Source organism: Zingiber officinale, chromosome 3B (genome assembly GCF_018446385.1).
Source record: "Zingiber officinale cultivar Zhangliang chromosome 3B, Zo_v1.1, whole genome shotgun sequence".
Lineage (NCBI taxonomy): Eukaryota > Viridiplantae > Streptophyta > Magnoliopsida > Zingiberales > Zingiberaceae > Zingiber > Zingiber officinale.
In genome coordinates, this window is record NC_055991.1 from 35,432,831 (window position 1) to 35,449,002 (window position 16,172).

Sequence of the window (16,172 nt, forward strand, 5' to 3'; positions counted from 1 at the left end):
TATGTCGTTGTTACTTACCTAACATGGCACCTTGAGAAATCGTTGAGCTGGTCACACCACAGAGACAGCTACTGCCCGCACATGACTTTCTTTATTCGTATAATCTCTCATGTCTCTTAGTATATACTTTGAAGTTTGAACTGAAACTCGTATAGGTCTTCTTGAAGAGAAAGAAGAAGAATTTCTTCTCTTTCTTTGGATCATTTGTGTTGGATTCAGCCTTTCTCAACCATCTCTACACTCTTCAATCGGTCATAGAGAGTTCCGAGAAGGTAGAGAAGGGTTGAAATGGCTAAAATGGAAGATGTAGAAAATGGCGTGCGTGAGGTGAGGAAGTCCCTTATCAAACAAGAGTTGAGTTGCTGCAAAGAAACCTCCACAAATGAAAGCGAATCGATATGCATGGTTCTGCTCTGCACTGCCGTAGCAGTGTGCGGCTCCTTTGAGTTTGGAACTTGTGTAAGTCTTTCATAAGTGTATATAACTTCTAAGGCTTTCGCTGATTCAAAGAAAGCAGTTCAAATGGCTATATATCAATCTCAAGACAAGCTAAATTTTCCATGCAGATGGAGTTCGCATATAAATATTAGTTCACAATCTGAAACAACTAGTTGCAAAGATGCAGTGAAGAATTCTTGTTGCTGTTACAATTTAACTAGCATTCTTTGTTTCACGTTGTAGGTTGGATACTCTGCACCAACTCAATCAGAGATTATGAAGGATATTGGCCTCTCTATATCTGAGGTTAGTACTGGTGTTTCAATGTAAATACAGTCCAAGTTCAGAACCTCAGGGCACTTTTTATGCTATTAGATAGTTAAATCCACAGTTCTGTCTCATGCCTGGGTGTTGACTCAATTATGATTAAAAATCAAAAGTAGAAAACTACCTATTTATCTTCAGTTTCTATAGGGTGAAATTGAAGGATTTCATTAATTTCAATGCCATCTGGAGTAAAGATGTTATAATAGAACTACTACTTCTTAGCAATGATTTCTTAAGGAAAAGTATTTCTCTTGCACAAATGATCAGGACCACAGAATATTCACCATGGACTCTTATTGTCATATTTCCTTGCTGTTTCTACTGCAAAACATGCATGATTCGTCCTCCCAACTTTGCAGTACAGTGTTTTTGGTTCCATATTAACCATTGGAGCAATGATCGGTGCAGTCACTAGTGGATATATTGCAGATTTTCTTGGGCGCAAAGGAGTAAGAATCTTAAAGCTCACCTGTCATATACAATATTCAATTCAGCAGTGTTGATAATATCTAATTGAATGATGCAGGCTATGAGAATTTCAGCTATCATATGTAGCATTGGATGGCTTTCCATTTACTTTGCCAAGGTTGCTAACCAACAGTAGGATTCTTCAATATTCCTCATGATAAGCTACTAAATGTGATCTTTTTTAGGGTCCTTACTTCCTGTATTTTGGAAGGCTTTCCTCAGGATATGGGATTGGAGTACTTTCCTATGTGGTATTGCTTGCTAGATTGTTTATTTCATTTCATTTTTTACTTGAGAAATTGCTACATGTTCACAGAGTATCAATCACTACCACCTATCTGCTCGGTTAAGATATGATGATGAGCTCCCTATGACAGGTACCTGTTTTTATTGCTGAAATAGCACCAAAAAACCTACGAGGTGGGCTGACAACCCTGAACCAGGTAAAAAGATCAATTTCCACAAGCTTGTTTCTATAACCATAACTAGGTTGCTTTGGTGACAACAAAGAGATGTACTAATGATATATGCAATTACTTACATTGTATTTCCCTCTCACAGCTGTTGATATGCGCCGGTTCTTCAGTTTCTTTAGTAGTTGGCACTCTTGTTACCTGGAGAACATTGGTGTTAATTGGTAATAAACTAAATCAAGATGCACACACCACAAGCATGAAGATACAATCAAAGAAGATTTCATATGATAATGACCATTATTAAATTCTCTCTCTGCAGGATTTCTTCCATGTCTTCTTCTACTTCTAGGTCTTGTCTTCATTCCAGAGTCACCAAGATGGCTGGTACCTGTTTCATCTACTGTAGACTAAAGTCTTCGGTATAGTACATCCTAAAATTAATCGAGCCCGATCACATGAAATACAATCTCAGGCCAAAATGGGGAACCAAAAAGAGTTCACAGTTGCATTGCAAAAGCTTCATGGGAAAAATGCTGATATCACTAGAGAAGCATCAGAGATTCAAGTGTGTCGTAGTGACTAAGTAGCCAGTTTGTAGTATTATTCAGGAAAAGCTTGAAAAATGAATAATAACACTAAAATACACTGTACATGCAGGAGTGTATTGAAATACAGGAGAGCCTTCCAAAGGCTGGGATTAAAGACTTGTTTCAGAGAAGATACATCCGTTCTGTGATTGTAAGCAAAGTTGAAATTTATTAACATAAAAATAGGCAATAAAAAAAACATACACGCATATATTAATAAGTATCATTGAAACATTCAGGTAGGTGTTGGCCTCATGGTGTTTCAGCAAATTGGAGGCATCAATGGAATTGGATTCTATGCAAGTGAAATTTTTGTATCCGCAGGTAGATAGTAGCTTAGACAATAGGAGGTCCTTGAAATCTACAAAAAAAATATTTTCAATTTCATCACTCATCTGGTATTTGCAGGATTCTCCTCAGGCAAGCTTGGGACAATCCTTATGGGCACTATTCAGGTTAAAATTCTTCTCAATACTGAAACTATCCTCCGAGACTGTTGCTGAAGTAGCTGCTAATAATCTACTTACACAGGTTCCCATCACAATGGTGGGTGCTATTTTAATGGACAGGAGCGGGAGAATTCCTCTGCTCATGGTATGAAAAGTGGTACAGAAATTGCTTGCTCTTCCAATCAAATTCAAAGAGATGAGATACAGTGATATTTTCTTTGTAGGTTTCTGCATCAGGGACTTTAATTGGCACCTTTATCACTGGAGTATCTTTCTTTCTGAAGGTAAGACTGAATCAAAAAAAGCTCAATGAACTTGATTTCAACTAGAACTTAGGTATAAATCTTGAAACAGGAACAAGGAATGTACACGGAATGGGTTCCTATGCTAGTTCTGTGTGGCATATTGGTAAGCAAAGAAATTTTATGAGCATGCCCTCATTTTAGTTATGCCTAAACTTACAAAGGACCCTGTCTAGAATAATTAAAGTACGAAACCCATCAGTGATCCCTTTCTCTTGCAATGGATAGGTGTATTTGGGTGCTTTTTCCATAGGAATGGGAGCTGTTCCGTGGGTTATCATGTCTGAGGTGAGAAATTATAAATTAGCAACCTCTGCCCAAATTTTCTGATGATGTTCTTTGTCGTTTAAGAAAATATTGAAATTCTCATGCTGCCTCAACCTCCTTGTCTGCAACTGCAACAGATATTCCCGTTAAACATGAAAGGAATAGGAGGAAGCCTAGTAACTTTAGTTAATTGGTTTGGCTCTTGGGCAGTTTCTTATGCTTTCAACTTCCTCATGAACTGGAGTGCTCCAGGTAAAGCTTCAAAACTCCAATAATACTTTATGCACAGCATAACTGAAGACATGGTCATCATCCAATGATACTCTTGAATTTAGCCAGAAGATAAAGATATCGGTCTTCATTCTAACAATTTATAGTTGAACAGATAGAAAAATATATATATAATTTCAAATAGAATAGTTAAATGAAGCCAAATAAATAGAGAACACACTTGTTTTTTTTTGCTGCTTTGGCATGTCTAGCAAGGCGATCACCTGCTCTTTTCAACTCTTTGCAGGCACCTTTTTCTTATTTTCAGCAGCTTGTGCAACAACTATTCTGTTTGTGGCAAAGATGGTACCTGAGACAAAAGGCCGATCATTGGAAGAGATTCAAGAATCACTCAGTAACTCTCAAGTAACCTAAATAGAGAGTGAAGTGAACTACCTGGATTGATACTGCAAGTGTATTTGAATACAAGACGAGAGCAAATGATGAACCATTTTATTACAATGTCTTAGAAAATTTTCTGCTTTCCTTTCATCCATTCCAAATCATTTTCTTGTTATTGTTCCAAGAATCTAGCAACCAAAGCAACAAGATCTGAAAATATATGTACAATATCAATGTTATCTAAAATTCTGGCAGTATCCTGAATGAATGATGTAGAAATCCAAGGGCAACAATTACTATCTATCTAAAATTCTAGCATTTTTATAAACTATCTGTGTACATAAAAAATAGGATGTTATACATGTCCGCAGCGGTCTGCTCGGCTTTGTCCACAGCATATCATTTCTATATATATATATATATATATATATATATATATATGTGTGTGTGTGTGTGTGTGTGTGTGTTAAATGAGAATCTCGGGTTGATTTGGGAGGCGAAGTCAAGGTGAGGTGTGTTAGATTATATATATTTATTTATTTATAGCTTTTAGTGTAATTTGGTCTTTTTTTTATATTTAGAGTTTAAGATTTCTTAACTGAACTATATAAGACTTTATACTCTATATTTCTAATTATTAATTTTGGATTCAATAATACGGTTAGTTTTTTTTTTTTTTTAATTTCTACATGGTATTAGATCAAAGTCCTCTTTCTTCGATCTAATTTTTTCTGCCGCTCCCTGTTATTGTTTCTTGTTGACGCTGTCGTCTCCTACTGTTGCTGTCATTTCGGCACCGACGCCTTGTCCTGCTGATTTTGGCGTCGACGACCTATCTTGTTGATTTCGGCGTCGACGCTCTTTTCTGCCAATTTCAATGCCGACGCTCTTTTCTGTCGATTTTGGTGTCGATGTCCTATGCTGCTGATTTCCGCGCCGACGTTCTTTTCTATCGATTTCAGTGATGACGCCCCGTATTACCAATTTTGGCATTGACATCGTTTTCTACTTATTTCGACACCGATGCCATGTATTGCCGATTTCTACGTTTGACATCCTTTTTTGCCTCGAATTCTCTGTGTGACCACGGGTTGTCCTAACACCAGTTTTTACAGATCGTACAGATGTGATTCTTATAGTTTGGTTATTCTGAGCATTATTCGTTCTGTCTGTTGGAATGTATATTAAAAGCCTAGTTTTTTTGTATAAACAATTACTTAGAAATAAGAATCATATTGGTCAAATATCTACATTTATAAGTTAAGTGTAGTTGTTCAATTAATTTATATTGTAGATAACATGGTGTGTGGTGTCACACACAGAAGATCATGTTATCAGTTCTTTATAAATTATAAATAGTTGCTCACGACTAAGATGGATAGGAACAAATCATTGGAATAGTCGTAGTGTAATTTGATATTAGTTTATCTTGACTATAAAATTGCACTAGTACACTCAGAGTGTATTGAGCTGGACCATTTAAGGTAAGTTCTTTTTATACTGACTGAATAAAAAAACAAGACCTTTGTTATTATGGAAGTGTGTTCTCTTAATCATGATATAATAACAAGCACATATACTTAATATTCATTTCTTTGATTTATCAAAGGGTGTGATTTAGTTCGATAAATCAATAGGCCCGATAAGTTGGGAAATGATATTATTTATATGGTATGTTGTTGATTATAGAATGGAACTGTGTCCTAGTAATCTAGGTTGATAATGTCCCCAAGAGAAGCTCATAAGAATTGTCATGTAAACCCTACAGGTGGACTTAGTCCGACATCAAGACAAGGTTGAGTGGTACTACTCTTGGACTAAGATATTAATTAAAGTGAGTTGTCAGTAACTCGTTTAATTAGTGGGCATTCGACATCTTAAACACAGGGAGATTAACACACTCATGATAAGAAGGAGCCCAAAATATAATTTAGGATTGATGCGGTAGTTCAATAATAATTCATTAGTGGTATGAATTATTATTGATGAAATTAAGTTGGGTGTTCGGGGCAAACACGGGAAGCTTAATTTCATCGGGAGACCAAAACTAATTCCTCCTATCGGTCCCTATTGTAGCCTCTTATTTATAGAGAATTATATCCACCAAATACTCACTTCCTACCCACCCTTAGGTAGCCGACCAAGCAAGCTTGGAGCCCAAGCTTGGGCCGGCCAAGCCAAAGGCTTGAGCCAAGTAGGGTGGTCGGCCATAGCTTGGAGCCCAAGCTTGGTGTGGCCGACCATATAAAATAAAAGGATTTTATTTTTAAAATAAATCTTTTCTTATGTGGAAGCCATGATTTTAAAAGAGAGTTTAAAATTTAAATATTTCCTTTTATAGTTTTCTACAAAAGATTAAGAGAAAGGTTTGATATCTGTCCTTATTTGTAGTTAAAAGGAAGATTTTAATTTTTTATAAAACTTTTCTTTTATGTAACCATCCTCATGATTTTAAAAGAGAGTTTTAAAATTAAATCTTTCCTTTTATAGTTTCTACAAAAGATTAAGAGAAAAGATTTGATATCTTTCCTTATTTGTAGATTGAAAGGAAGATTTTAATTTTGAGAAAACTTTCCTTTTTGTAATCATCCACATGTTTTAATAGAGAGATTTTAATTTATAAAAGTTTCCTTTTATAACTAAGCATGAAGAGAATTTTTAAAGAGAAATTTTATTTTTAAAATTTCCGGAAACAAATAAGGAAGTTTTAATTTTGTGTTTAAAACTTACCTTATTTGGAGCACTTGTAGGGGTCGGCGATGAGAAGGGTTAAAAGGAATTTTTAATTAAATTTTACTTATTAACCAATGGCAAGAAAAATAAGAGAATTTTAATAATAATTAAATTTCCTTATTTGCCAAGACCAAGGAATATAAAAGGGAGGGTAGAGGTGTCTCACCTCACAACATATCTTCTATAGTTTCTCTCTTCTCTTCCTTGGTGTGGCCAGCCCTATACTCCTCCTTTCCTCTTCTTTTTTAGTGGTCGGTGCATCCCTCTCTTGGAGTTCTTGTGGTGGCCAGTTCTTGCTAGGAGAAGGAGAGAAAGGAGGCTTTGTTCTAGCATCCCTTGGAGCTTGAAGGTTGGTGGCCGAAACTTACAAGAAGGAAGGTGTCTTCGTGGTTCTCATCTCAGTAGATCGCTACCACACAACATCCGAGATAAGAAGAGGAATAAGATAGAAGATCAAGAGGTTGTTGCTTACAAAGAAAGGTATAACTAGTAATTCTATTCCGCATCATACTAGTTTTCTTTGTATGGATTTTGAAATACCAAACACAAGAGGCTAGTGATTCTAGATTTTCGGATTTGTGATTTGAAGTTGTGTTTCTTTTGTTTTTTCGATCTTGTGATTCGATTGTTCTTTTTGGTTAAACCTAGGGTTACTAAAAGGAAATTAAATATTGAATTTCGTTGAGAGGCTTTGTCGAGGCAGTGGTGGATGTTCTCATACCCAAGAAGGTCAAGTGTCTCGCCATGTTTGACCTAGGAGTCGATCTCTGAAATAAATATTTAATTGAATTTGTAACATGGGTGAATTTGGATCTATAATGTTAAGTATCGTTTGTGATCCAAGTCTAAACCTCTAAGAACAGATAATTTAAATTTGAAATCAATAATGTTAAGTTCTGTTTGCGATTCCGAATTTAATTTCACTACAAGAAAATCCTCATTCAACAACACTCAAACGAGAACAGTTTTAAGCCAAATCATTGTTGTTTTACCTTTTAACAACAGTTTTAACAAAAATCGTTGTCTTTTAGTAGTATTTTTTTGGCCTACGACAACGGTTTTTAAAAACCGTTGTCTATTAATGCTTTTTTGGGGCTACGACAATGGTTTTTAAAGGCTACGACAACAGTTTTTGAAAACTGTTGTCTATGTGCGCTTTTTTGGGATTACAACAACGGTTTTTAAAAGTCATTTTCTATTAAGTGATGTTGAATACCTGTGTTTTTCTTCCTTCGCCGTTTTTTTCCCTTCGCCTTTTTTTGCCACCGCATTTTTTCTTTCCCTCTCCCCAAAATTTTTTTACTGTCGCATTCCTCCCCCCTTTACCTTCTCGAAGATCCCTAAGCATTTCTGCCCCCTTCCGCCTAGCCAACTGTTCCCCTGACCTCGACCTCCCTACCACCGACCTCCGCGCCTCTCCACTCATCGCTCACCATCTTTTTTCCGATGTCCCGTCTCCGCCCCCAGGCACCTCCCGGCTTCCCTAGCCTCCTCCCTCCACTCCTTCTCTTGTGACACCTCCCTCCGTTGCCTCACCGGTGTGTGGCTCTTCCGCCTCTAGAACCTCACCAACCTCTCCGTTGTCGACGTCCCCATCTCCACCAACGGCCCCGTCGTCGCCCTCTCCCAGATGCGACACCTCCTCCTGGCAGAATCAAGCTTTTTGGCCGTCATCATCTCCACACTTTTTTTTTTTTTTTGCCGATCTGATGCAGTTTTTGCCATGAAACGGGGGAAATCGAAGACAGATGCGTCCAAGAAGTCAGAACAAGTGGTTGCTTACTCATGCTGGTATTTGTCACATCTTTTCTCCTTTGGAATTCTACTAAGCCTTTTGCTGAATCTTGTCAATGATTTCCTTCTGCCGCATTTTCTTTAGGGATTTGATAATCTTAGAAGCCAAAGTGTTGCTCCTCCTCAGTGGACAATGAGAAACAAAGGTGACAGGTGATTGCCTCCCAAACTACTATGCGTCAGAGATTGATACAAGGATATGCTCTATAAAGAATGCACTTATTTATTCATTTCCTCTTGCAGGAACCGCATACTTCTATGCATTTTAAACATGAGCAAGGAGATATTGGGGTGTCTTCCAAAAGTTGTTGGGATAGACATAGTGGAGATGACTCTCTGGGCAAAGGTGTATCTCTTAATTTGTCTCATCTGACCTTTATATATATATGCATATGAATATGTGAATACAAAGATTAATGGGTTTTATTATTATCTTAAGATTTATAGTGTTCTTTATATGTGAAGTTGTACCATGTTGCAAATTCAAGACTAAATATTAGATTAGAAATTAGGCTAGTATTTATATAAAAAAAAAACGTGGAAAAAGCTTTGAATTGTAGCTACTTTGGCAAAGTATCTTACTCATCCTTTTCTAACCATCTTCCATCAAGCACGATAGCATAAGAACTACTCTTGTTTATCCTAAGCTTGAAACTGTTGTTGTCATGCAATCGTTAGAACTTTAAATTTCAATGTTTCTTCAGTTGAAGTTGCACAAATCTTACTTCTCACTCTCTCCTTTTTATGTGCAGTTCAGTGTACAAAAGGTTTTTAATAGTCATTCTGCTAATTTTATTCAATGCATATGATTAGTGAATATGGTGTTTGAATATAGGATGTTCTATACCTGTACATAGTCTACTGTGTATGTAAACCAAAGCCAAAAAAATGGGAAAATAAGTTATTATTCTGCTACAGGAAAATAATACTGTAGTAAGTAGTCGAGTTATTACTCATGGTGGGCAAGACACATCTGGTTTGATTCAAGGTCACTCACAAGTTACTGTCGAAAGAGATCTTGTTTCACAAGCTGAAGAAGAGGACATGGAGGCTCTCCTTGGCACGTATGTTACTTGATTATGTTTGAATTATCATGTAAAAGTCATGCCTAGCATGCAGATATGCATCTTTGATACTTCCGTGATGCTTTTTGTTGCTCAGTGAAATGGAGCATTTAATCTGATGTGTTTTATTTTTCTTTTCAAATTAACCTTCAGGTGTTTATTTTCCAATATATGAATCTGTACCTCCTTTATCTTTTGATAATTTTTTTACTTGCATTATGTCCATAATGTTCCCTCTAATATTCATACTTATGCCATGATTCACACACAAGATATTCTTATGCAGGTATGTTATGGGAATTGGTGAAGCAGAAGCATTTTCAGAAAGGTTAAAGAGGGAACTTCTGGCTTTAGAAGCAGCAAATGTTCATGCACTTGTTGAATGTGAATCCATAATAGAGGAGGTATTGCTGGTCTTGATATTCTATAGTTCAATTTTATACGCCGAGTCATTAGCAAGGTCTCTCCAACTTTAGATTTCAGTTTGTTGAAAGCATTATTGTCTGCCCTAGGTCCCACTACAAGAAAAAAGCCTAACAACAACGGTTTTTCACTGTTGTCATAGGCCCTTTCGGACTGTTGTTAAATGTCGTGTTGTTAAAGAGGATGCCCAAAGACAACAGTTTTTAACCGTTGTCTTTGAAGACAAAGACAACAATTTTACAACAGTAAAAAATCGTTGTATTTTTATTCAACGACACCAGTTGTTCACCATTGTCTTTGAGCGTATTCCTTTAATAATATGCTCTTCAACAACAGTTTTGAACTGTCTACGACAACGGTTAAAAATCGTTATCTTTTTAGCCAATGACAACGGTTAAAAATCGTTGTTTTTTTAGCCATCAATGTTATTTAACATCAGTTTGACAATGATTTTTCACCGTTGTCTTTTAACGCCATTGACAACAATTTCACATATTTAAACTGATGTCTTTGGGTACAATATACAACATTTTGACAATAAATAAAAAACTGAATCTTTTCCACCATTTTATAACCATTATTTTATTTAAATAATATATCTACAAAATATCATTGATCAAAAACCTACAATCCAAACATCATCATCCAGTGCAAATTTCATTAAAGTACCAAACATCATCATCCAAACATCATTAAAGTACCAAACATCAACATCCAAATATCACAAAAGTTTACAAAACTAAATAGTACCCATAACAATATATCACACATATATATGAAATCCAAAATATCCTGTTAAGGTTTTCACCAGGAATGGCTGCAGTAATTACCTGAAACAACATAAATTATTAGTTTTGAAGGCAGAGTAGAGAGATGTCATGCAACTTTTAGAAATCAATGCAACGTAATCTTAAAGAATAACATTATAGCAGGATAAAGATTGGACTTATCAAATCAATTCCATAATAGTAAAATTGTAAAACCAGGTATTTACAAATTGCATCACGAACTTCACATGGAAAAAGTATTGATATTTGTCTATCATCATATTTCAGAATTGCTTATGTTTAGAACTCAATAATATCGAAGCAACAGGAAGAAGACATGTTGAAGTATCAACGAGGTTGTAAAAACTCACCACCCAATCCTTTCTAACAGGATCATACCCTTCGCCGCCACTATTTGGATAAACTAAGATGGGTTTTAGTGTTTCCTGAAAAGGAATAAAGAATAAGAAGTCACAAGACTGAAATACTAACTAAGATCAATAAGTTGTCAAATTTTGTATCAATGATGGATTCCTTCTGAATTGAGCATTAAGCTTCATTCCAGACAAAAAGAGAAAAAGAATGACTGTACAATAGGTATTACCTTCTTAATAGAGAGAATTAAATTGTAGATGAATCTAGGTGCAGTGCAGTTGATTCCAATAGCAACGACTTTCTTGCATGAATCAGCCAGAGAAACACATTCAGCCATATAATCTCCACTAACAACATTGATCCCATCCTTCGAAGTGAAAGAAAACCAAGCTGGAATTTTTGTGTCACACTCCAGAAGAAGTTCAACATATGCCTGTAAAAGAAGTCAGAATTAGGATCCACTAAAAGGAACATCTTGAGCAAAATAAGAATCTCAAGTCTAGGGGTTCCACTAAAATCAAGCTTCTTAATATTTGCAGTAGATTCTTGTAACAAACTCTGTTCTAAATTTCTGTTTTAGCTAAATTTTATCCAAAGCCTCAACTATTTGTGCCATTTTACTCTTTGGTATTGAGTACCCCAAGTACCTAAATGTGCAACGAAGGAAGAGCAGGAACCATTGCTTAGCTCTACAAATACATTAAAAGATACTTGAGCTTCAAGTTTATTTGGAATTGTTTCAAAAGCAATTATATCAGCTCCAGCTTCAGAAAGAACCTCAAGCCTTCTCCTGTGAAAATCTTTAAGGGTTTCCACAGTAATTTCTTGGCCATAGTTTCCACTACAAACAGAACAATCACATGATCATCTAATGAAGACCTCCATATCATACTGTAGTCCCGAGCAGCATTAACAAGATGTACCTGTACTCAAAACCATCTGCTAGATATGCTCCATAGCTTCCTATTGATGCAACAACCAACACAGGACGCTACTTCAGGTTGATTTCGCCCTCACTGAATCCATAGCTTCCTATTGATGCAGCAACCAATAGCAGGAGGAGGGGGGCACGATTTTTACCGTAGCCTTCGAGGTTCTATAAAATTTACAACTTGCTATAGCATATTTATAAATTATAGAAGCATAATGAAACGATCCTAAAAAATCCAAGATACTACAAAATACACTACAGAGGTGAGAGTGGCAGTGTTCCGAAAAGCAACGACCTTTCTCTTTGCCCTCCCGCTTAAAATGCTTGGGGGGGAGTAAGAGTTGTCAGCAAGAACGCGCAAGTTATGATTCTGACAAAGTAGATGTCAACTTAGCTCTAGATCAATATAAATGAAGAAAACAGACAGTACAAAGAAGTAACAAAATCTTCCTCTTTTCAAAGAAAGACTATAATGCAACCAGAACAATACCAAACAAGCATACCTGTGAAGAAAGTGGCTAATCTTTTGAGATGACTGCACAATATATAACGTGTTGACCCTTATCCTCCACTTGGATCCTTCCACACTTCACAGCATTTACCTATCCAAAGTAAGCAAGGTTCACACCTCACCATGAAAAATCATAATTTATAGCAGTAGAAGAACAAACGCTTCCTCATCAACAACACTCATAGGGCTTCACAAAATTTAGTCACAAACCCTAACTAATAGTCAAAAAAGAGAAGGAAACTCATTCTTCTTGTCATCATCAGAAAGCCACCGCATGTATAAGAACAAGAAGACAAAAAAAAATATTTTTTTGCGAAATACATAATAGTCGTAAGGGCACCCTTTGAACTCCTCCGCAAAGAGATCCACAATAGTCTTGCCGGCCCACCTGTTCTTAACCTATATTGACTCAAGCGTTAGCTCAAACTTACGTGAAGCATCAAAATGAAAGAATCGAGCGAAGAAAAGGATACAGGTCTATTTTGTTTACGTGGGAGATGAACTCAAAGTAGTAGGGCCTCATGTATCGCTTCCCTGTGTCGAAGCTCCCCATCAATCAGGCATGTTGAAGCGCAAGGAAAGCAGACGAAAATAGGGCGAGGAATGCAGAAACGTTTCAGATTTACCTCTGCGGAAGATATAATCACTGGCTTCGGGAGGATTGGCTGGGGTTTGCCACACTATCGCCTCCATATCCACTCCGTCACGGCCGCCGACGCCGTCGCGTTTCCTTTTGCCGCTCATGGATCATACCCTCTTGCAACAGTCATTAACCTAGACAAAGATTGGTTCGAACTGTAACAAATTAGTAGGGCGGCAAGCTGCCCGGTCCAGAGGTAGCCTGGCCCGGCATGGCCGTCAGATGCAAAAGCTGCGGGCCAAGCTGGGTGGCAGTCGCTCGGCCGTCAGTAGGGCATGGCCGTCATATTGTAGCAATTAGTATTATACAAAACGACAATGAAAAAAGCGGTAGGAAAGGAGATCTGAGAGCCACCTTATCCAGCAGAGGACTTCTTTTGCCACTTTCCAAAGAAACTCCATCATCGTTCTCCATGGATTTGAAGCTAGCCAAGGAGGACGGTTAAAGCCCCTCCAGTTGGGGATTTTTCATCATCGTCCTCTCTGGATCATGTAGCCTCTGTTGCTGATCCCCCCTGGTTTCTCCTATGGTTGCGGTCTTTGTTGCCCATCTCTCTCCCTCCCCGCGACTGGTTCGCTACGAGTCGTGAAGGGCGATGGGTTTAGGGCTTGGAGAGGAAAGGAGAAGGGGCAGCAGGTTTAGGGCTTGGAGAGGAAGGAGAAAAAAAAACATGAAGTAGGTGAAGAGATCATAGGTTGGACGAAAATGCTTAGGGATCGAGAAGGTAAAGGGAGGAATGCGGCGGCAAAAAATTTCGAAGAGAGGGAAAGAAAAAACGCGGCGGCAAAAAATGACGAAGGGAAAAAACGGTAAAGGAAAAAAACAACGGTATTCAACAACACTTAATAGACAATGATTTTCAAAAACCGTTGTCGTAATCCCAAAAAAAATGCACATAGACAACAGTTTTCAAAATCTGTTGTCATAGCATTTAAAAACCGTTGTCGTAGACCCCAAAAAAACATAAATAGACAACGGTTTTTAAAAACCATTGTCGTAAGCAAAAAAAACTACTAAAAGACAACAATTTTTATTAAACCCGTTGTTAAAAGGTAAAAAGACAACGGTTTAGCATAAAACCGTTGTCGTTTGAGTGTTGTTGAATGAGGATTTTCTTGTAGTGTCCTTTCCTGGAAGCTCATGCTTTTGGGACAGGTGATCATTTAATTTGGTCAATTTCTATTTTTTTTATTAAAAAAATATATGTCCAGTTATGTCAGCTCATATATTGGATTGACCAATCAGGTATGGGATATGGTCAGTTAATCAACTTTAATAAATTTTATTCATGTCCGTTACAATCTAGGACTACTTGTTTTGATATATGCAACCTTATGCCCCATAAACTCCTTTCGTGACTTCAATATGATAGGCAAAATCTTTACTTACTTCTCATGATAATTGATGTAATGATAACAAATCTGTCACTGTGGTAAGGTTGCTCCCTTTTCCTTTAGTTCTACTTGTTTTAGCTTCTGTAGATTGGTTTAAATCAACTATTATCATTTGATCAGCTTGGTAAAGCAGGTGGCAATAAATGGAAATCACTGTCGGAAGAAGTTAGTGCTATTTGTTAATTAGTTCTCATCCACCAGACCAATCTTCCTGCTTTAAAGAGGAAAATGAATTAGTAATATTTTTTTTAATCTGAAATTTCTTTCTGTGTTCCAGGATAAAGCTCCTTATGTTGCTAAAGCAGCTAAATTGAAGACGGAGTACACCAAGAAATTAGCTATGTACAATAAGAATCAGGTTTATCATCTCGCAAGTCACTTATTTTCCATCAATTTGATAATAATTAAACTGATTGTTCTCGCCATTTGATAATCATGACCTTATAGGTATATATCTGAGAAATTTTTTCTCTTTCGTTTTGCAGACATTGAGTGTTGTCCTGGAATTCTGGAAATCCTTCTAACATGTCCAGACATTAGAGCTATGTGAAATTTTTATTCTCTGGTTACAGTTTATACAGTACTTACTATAATTCTCTTTTTTTCTTATATTTTATATTTTCCTTTGCGTGCAAAGGAGGTGAGTTTGTATTGGGGATATTTCTCTTTATGTTAACTAGTGTGCTATATATCTTAGTTGTCATTCAAGCTTAGCAACTCCTATTTAGTTGTACCCCAGCTTCTTTCTGAATTTGTCTGAGCTATTTACTTATGAAAATGTTAACTTTATTCTTCCATTTGTTTTAAAACAACTTTGAATATTTTATGCTTTATCTTAAATTTACTTATTTCCAAACCCTTGCATGGTGTTAGAATCATAATATTAATATTTTTACTGGTTTAACACTTTAGAATTACTTCAAATTTGTTTTTTTTTGTTTGAAGCTCTATGTTCCCTTTCTACATTAGAAGTATTTACTTGGTATTTGAAAACAAGGGTGAAATTGATGATATTATCATTAATAGGATAAAAGAATGGATGCAAGAAATATATTGTGAGGTTCTAACCGTTGGAATCCTTGTAACTTTCCAAATCACTTCATGAGTAACTCTTCTATTCTCTCTGATGCTTCATTGGCTTGCTCCATTAATTGTTACATGTTATCCAATTGTTTTCTACTTGGACAATTGAAGTTTTTTCCCCATTACATAAGCATTCTCTTCTATCTTTTTATTTGACATATAGTGCATAACTAGCGTTCTGGGTGAAAATATCTTATTAGTTCTGCTCAGTGTTAGAATGTGTTATGTTAGCACTTTCATGGTCATAACTATAGAAGAGAGGTCTCCAATATGTGACTTTGCATTTGACCTTTCAGTGTTTGTTGGATAAGTTTTATGGCATTGCCAACCTTAAAGTATCATGCTTTGATTTGAATATGCCACTGGGCTAAATTGAACTCAATGAAGAACCATATGATTTATATGATTGAGATCATTGCAAATTTCCAAATAGCTATGGATGTTATGCAATTTCATTTCCTTCTAAACCAGTTGCTAATTTCCAATAACATGTTGCACAAATAAGACAACAATAGTGCAAAACTGAATTGTATCATCAATCCGTATGTGTTTCAGTAGGTTAAGATAATTCTTACTCGCTTACATGTATAT

At 36.5% G+C, this 16,172-nt stretch overlaps 2 protein-coding genes and 3 long non-coding RNA genes across 5 annotated transcripts; 3 read left to right on the forward strand and 2 right to left on the reverse strand.

Moving 5' to 3' along the window:
• Positions 1 to 185: 185 nt before the first annotated feature.
• LOC121968202 (sugar transporter ERD6-like 16) lies at positions 186 to 3,976 on the forward strand. The gene is made up of 18 exons (XM_042518671.1): positions 186 to 459; positions 682 to 744; positions 1,125 to 1,214; positions 1,292 to 1,351; positions 1,419 to 1,484; positions 1,611 to 1,676; positions 1,795 to 1,870; positions 1,969 to 2,033; positions 2,122 to 2,214; positions 2,307 to 2,387; positions 2,476 to 2,560; positions 2,645 to 2,691; positions 2,768 to 2,830; positions 2,910 to 2,969; positions 3,040 to 3,093; positions 3,216 to 3,275; positions 3,392 to 3,506; positions 3,772 to 3,976. Exons 1-18 carry the CDS (start codon positions 289 to 291, stop codon positions 3,897 to 3,899), a joined length of 1,443 nt encoding a protein of 480 aa, XP_042374605.1. The 5' UTR covers positions 186 to 288; the 3' UTR covers positions 3,900 to 3,976.
• A 4,507-nt stretch (positions 3,977 to 8,483) lies between these two features.
• On the forward strand, positions 8,484 to 8,740 carry LOC122056368. Its single transcript, XR_006133121.1, has 2 exons — positions 8,484 to 8,546; positions 8,637 to 8,740. It is a non-coding gene; the product is annotated as an uncharacterized LOC122056368 (long non-coding RNA).
• A 592-nt stretch (positions 8,741 to 9,332) lies between these two features.
• Positions 9,333 to 9,862, forward strand: LOC122056367. The gene is made up of 2 exons (XR_006133120.1): positions 9,333 to 9,457; positions 9,744 to 9,862. It is a non-coding gene; the product is annotated as an uncharacterized LOC122056367 (long non-coding RNA).
• A 1,069-nt stretch (positions 9,863 to 10,931) lies between these two features.
• On the reverse strand, positions 10,932 to 11,961 carry LOC122054802 (homocysteine S-methyltransferase 2-like). The gene is made up of 4 exons (XM_042616233.1): positions 11,946 to 11,961; positions 11,734 to 11,876; positions 11,252 to 11,455; positions 10,932 to 11,093 (listed from the first exon to the last, which is right to left on the reverse strand). Exons 1-4 carry the CDS (start codon positions 11,959 to 11,961, stop codon positions 10,932 to 10,934), a joined length of 525 nt encoding a protein of 174 aa, XP_042472167.1.
• A 552-nt stretch (positions 11,962 to 12,513) lies between these two features.
• Positions 12,514 to 12,994, reverse strand: LOC122056366. Its single transcript, XR_006133119.1, has 3 exons — positions 12,955 to 12,994; positions 12,786 to 12,863; positions 12,514 to 12,555 (listed from the first exon to the last, which is right to left on the reverse strand). It is a non-coding gene; the product is annotated as an uncharacterized LOC122056366 (long non-coding RNA).
• Between the last annotated feature and the right edge of the window lie 3,178 nt (positions 12,995 to 16,172).

Bases quoted from the DNA above. Each gene is read 5' to 3' on its own strand.
- LOC122054802 (XM_042616233.1), bottom strand. The intron at 11,456-11,733 runs GTATCTTTTAAT...CTTCTTTTACAG, and splicing joins CAAATAAACTTGAAGCTCAA to GCATATGTTGAACTTCTTCT. The intron at 11,094-11,251 runs GTAATACCTATT...ATTCCTTTTCAG, and splicing joins TAATTCTCTCTATTAAGAAG to GAAACACTAAAACCCATCTT.
- LOC121968202 (XM_042518671.1), top strand. From the start codon at position 289: ATGGCTAAAATGGAAGATGTAGAAAATGGCGTGCGTGAGGTGAGGAAG. The intron at 2,692-2,767 runs GTTAAAATTCTT...CTACTTACACAG, and splicing joins TCCTTATGGGCACTATTCAG to GTTCCCATCACAATGGTGGG. The intron at 2,831-2,909 runs GTATGAAAAGTG...TTTTCTTTGTAG, and splicing joins GGAGAATTCCTCTGCTCATG to GTTTCTGCATCAGGGACTTT.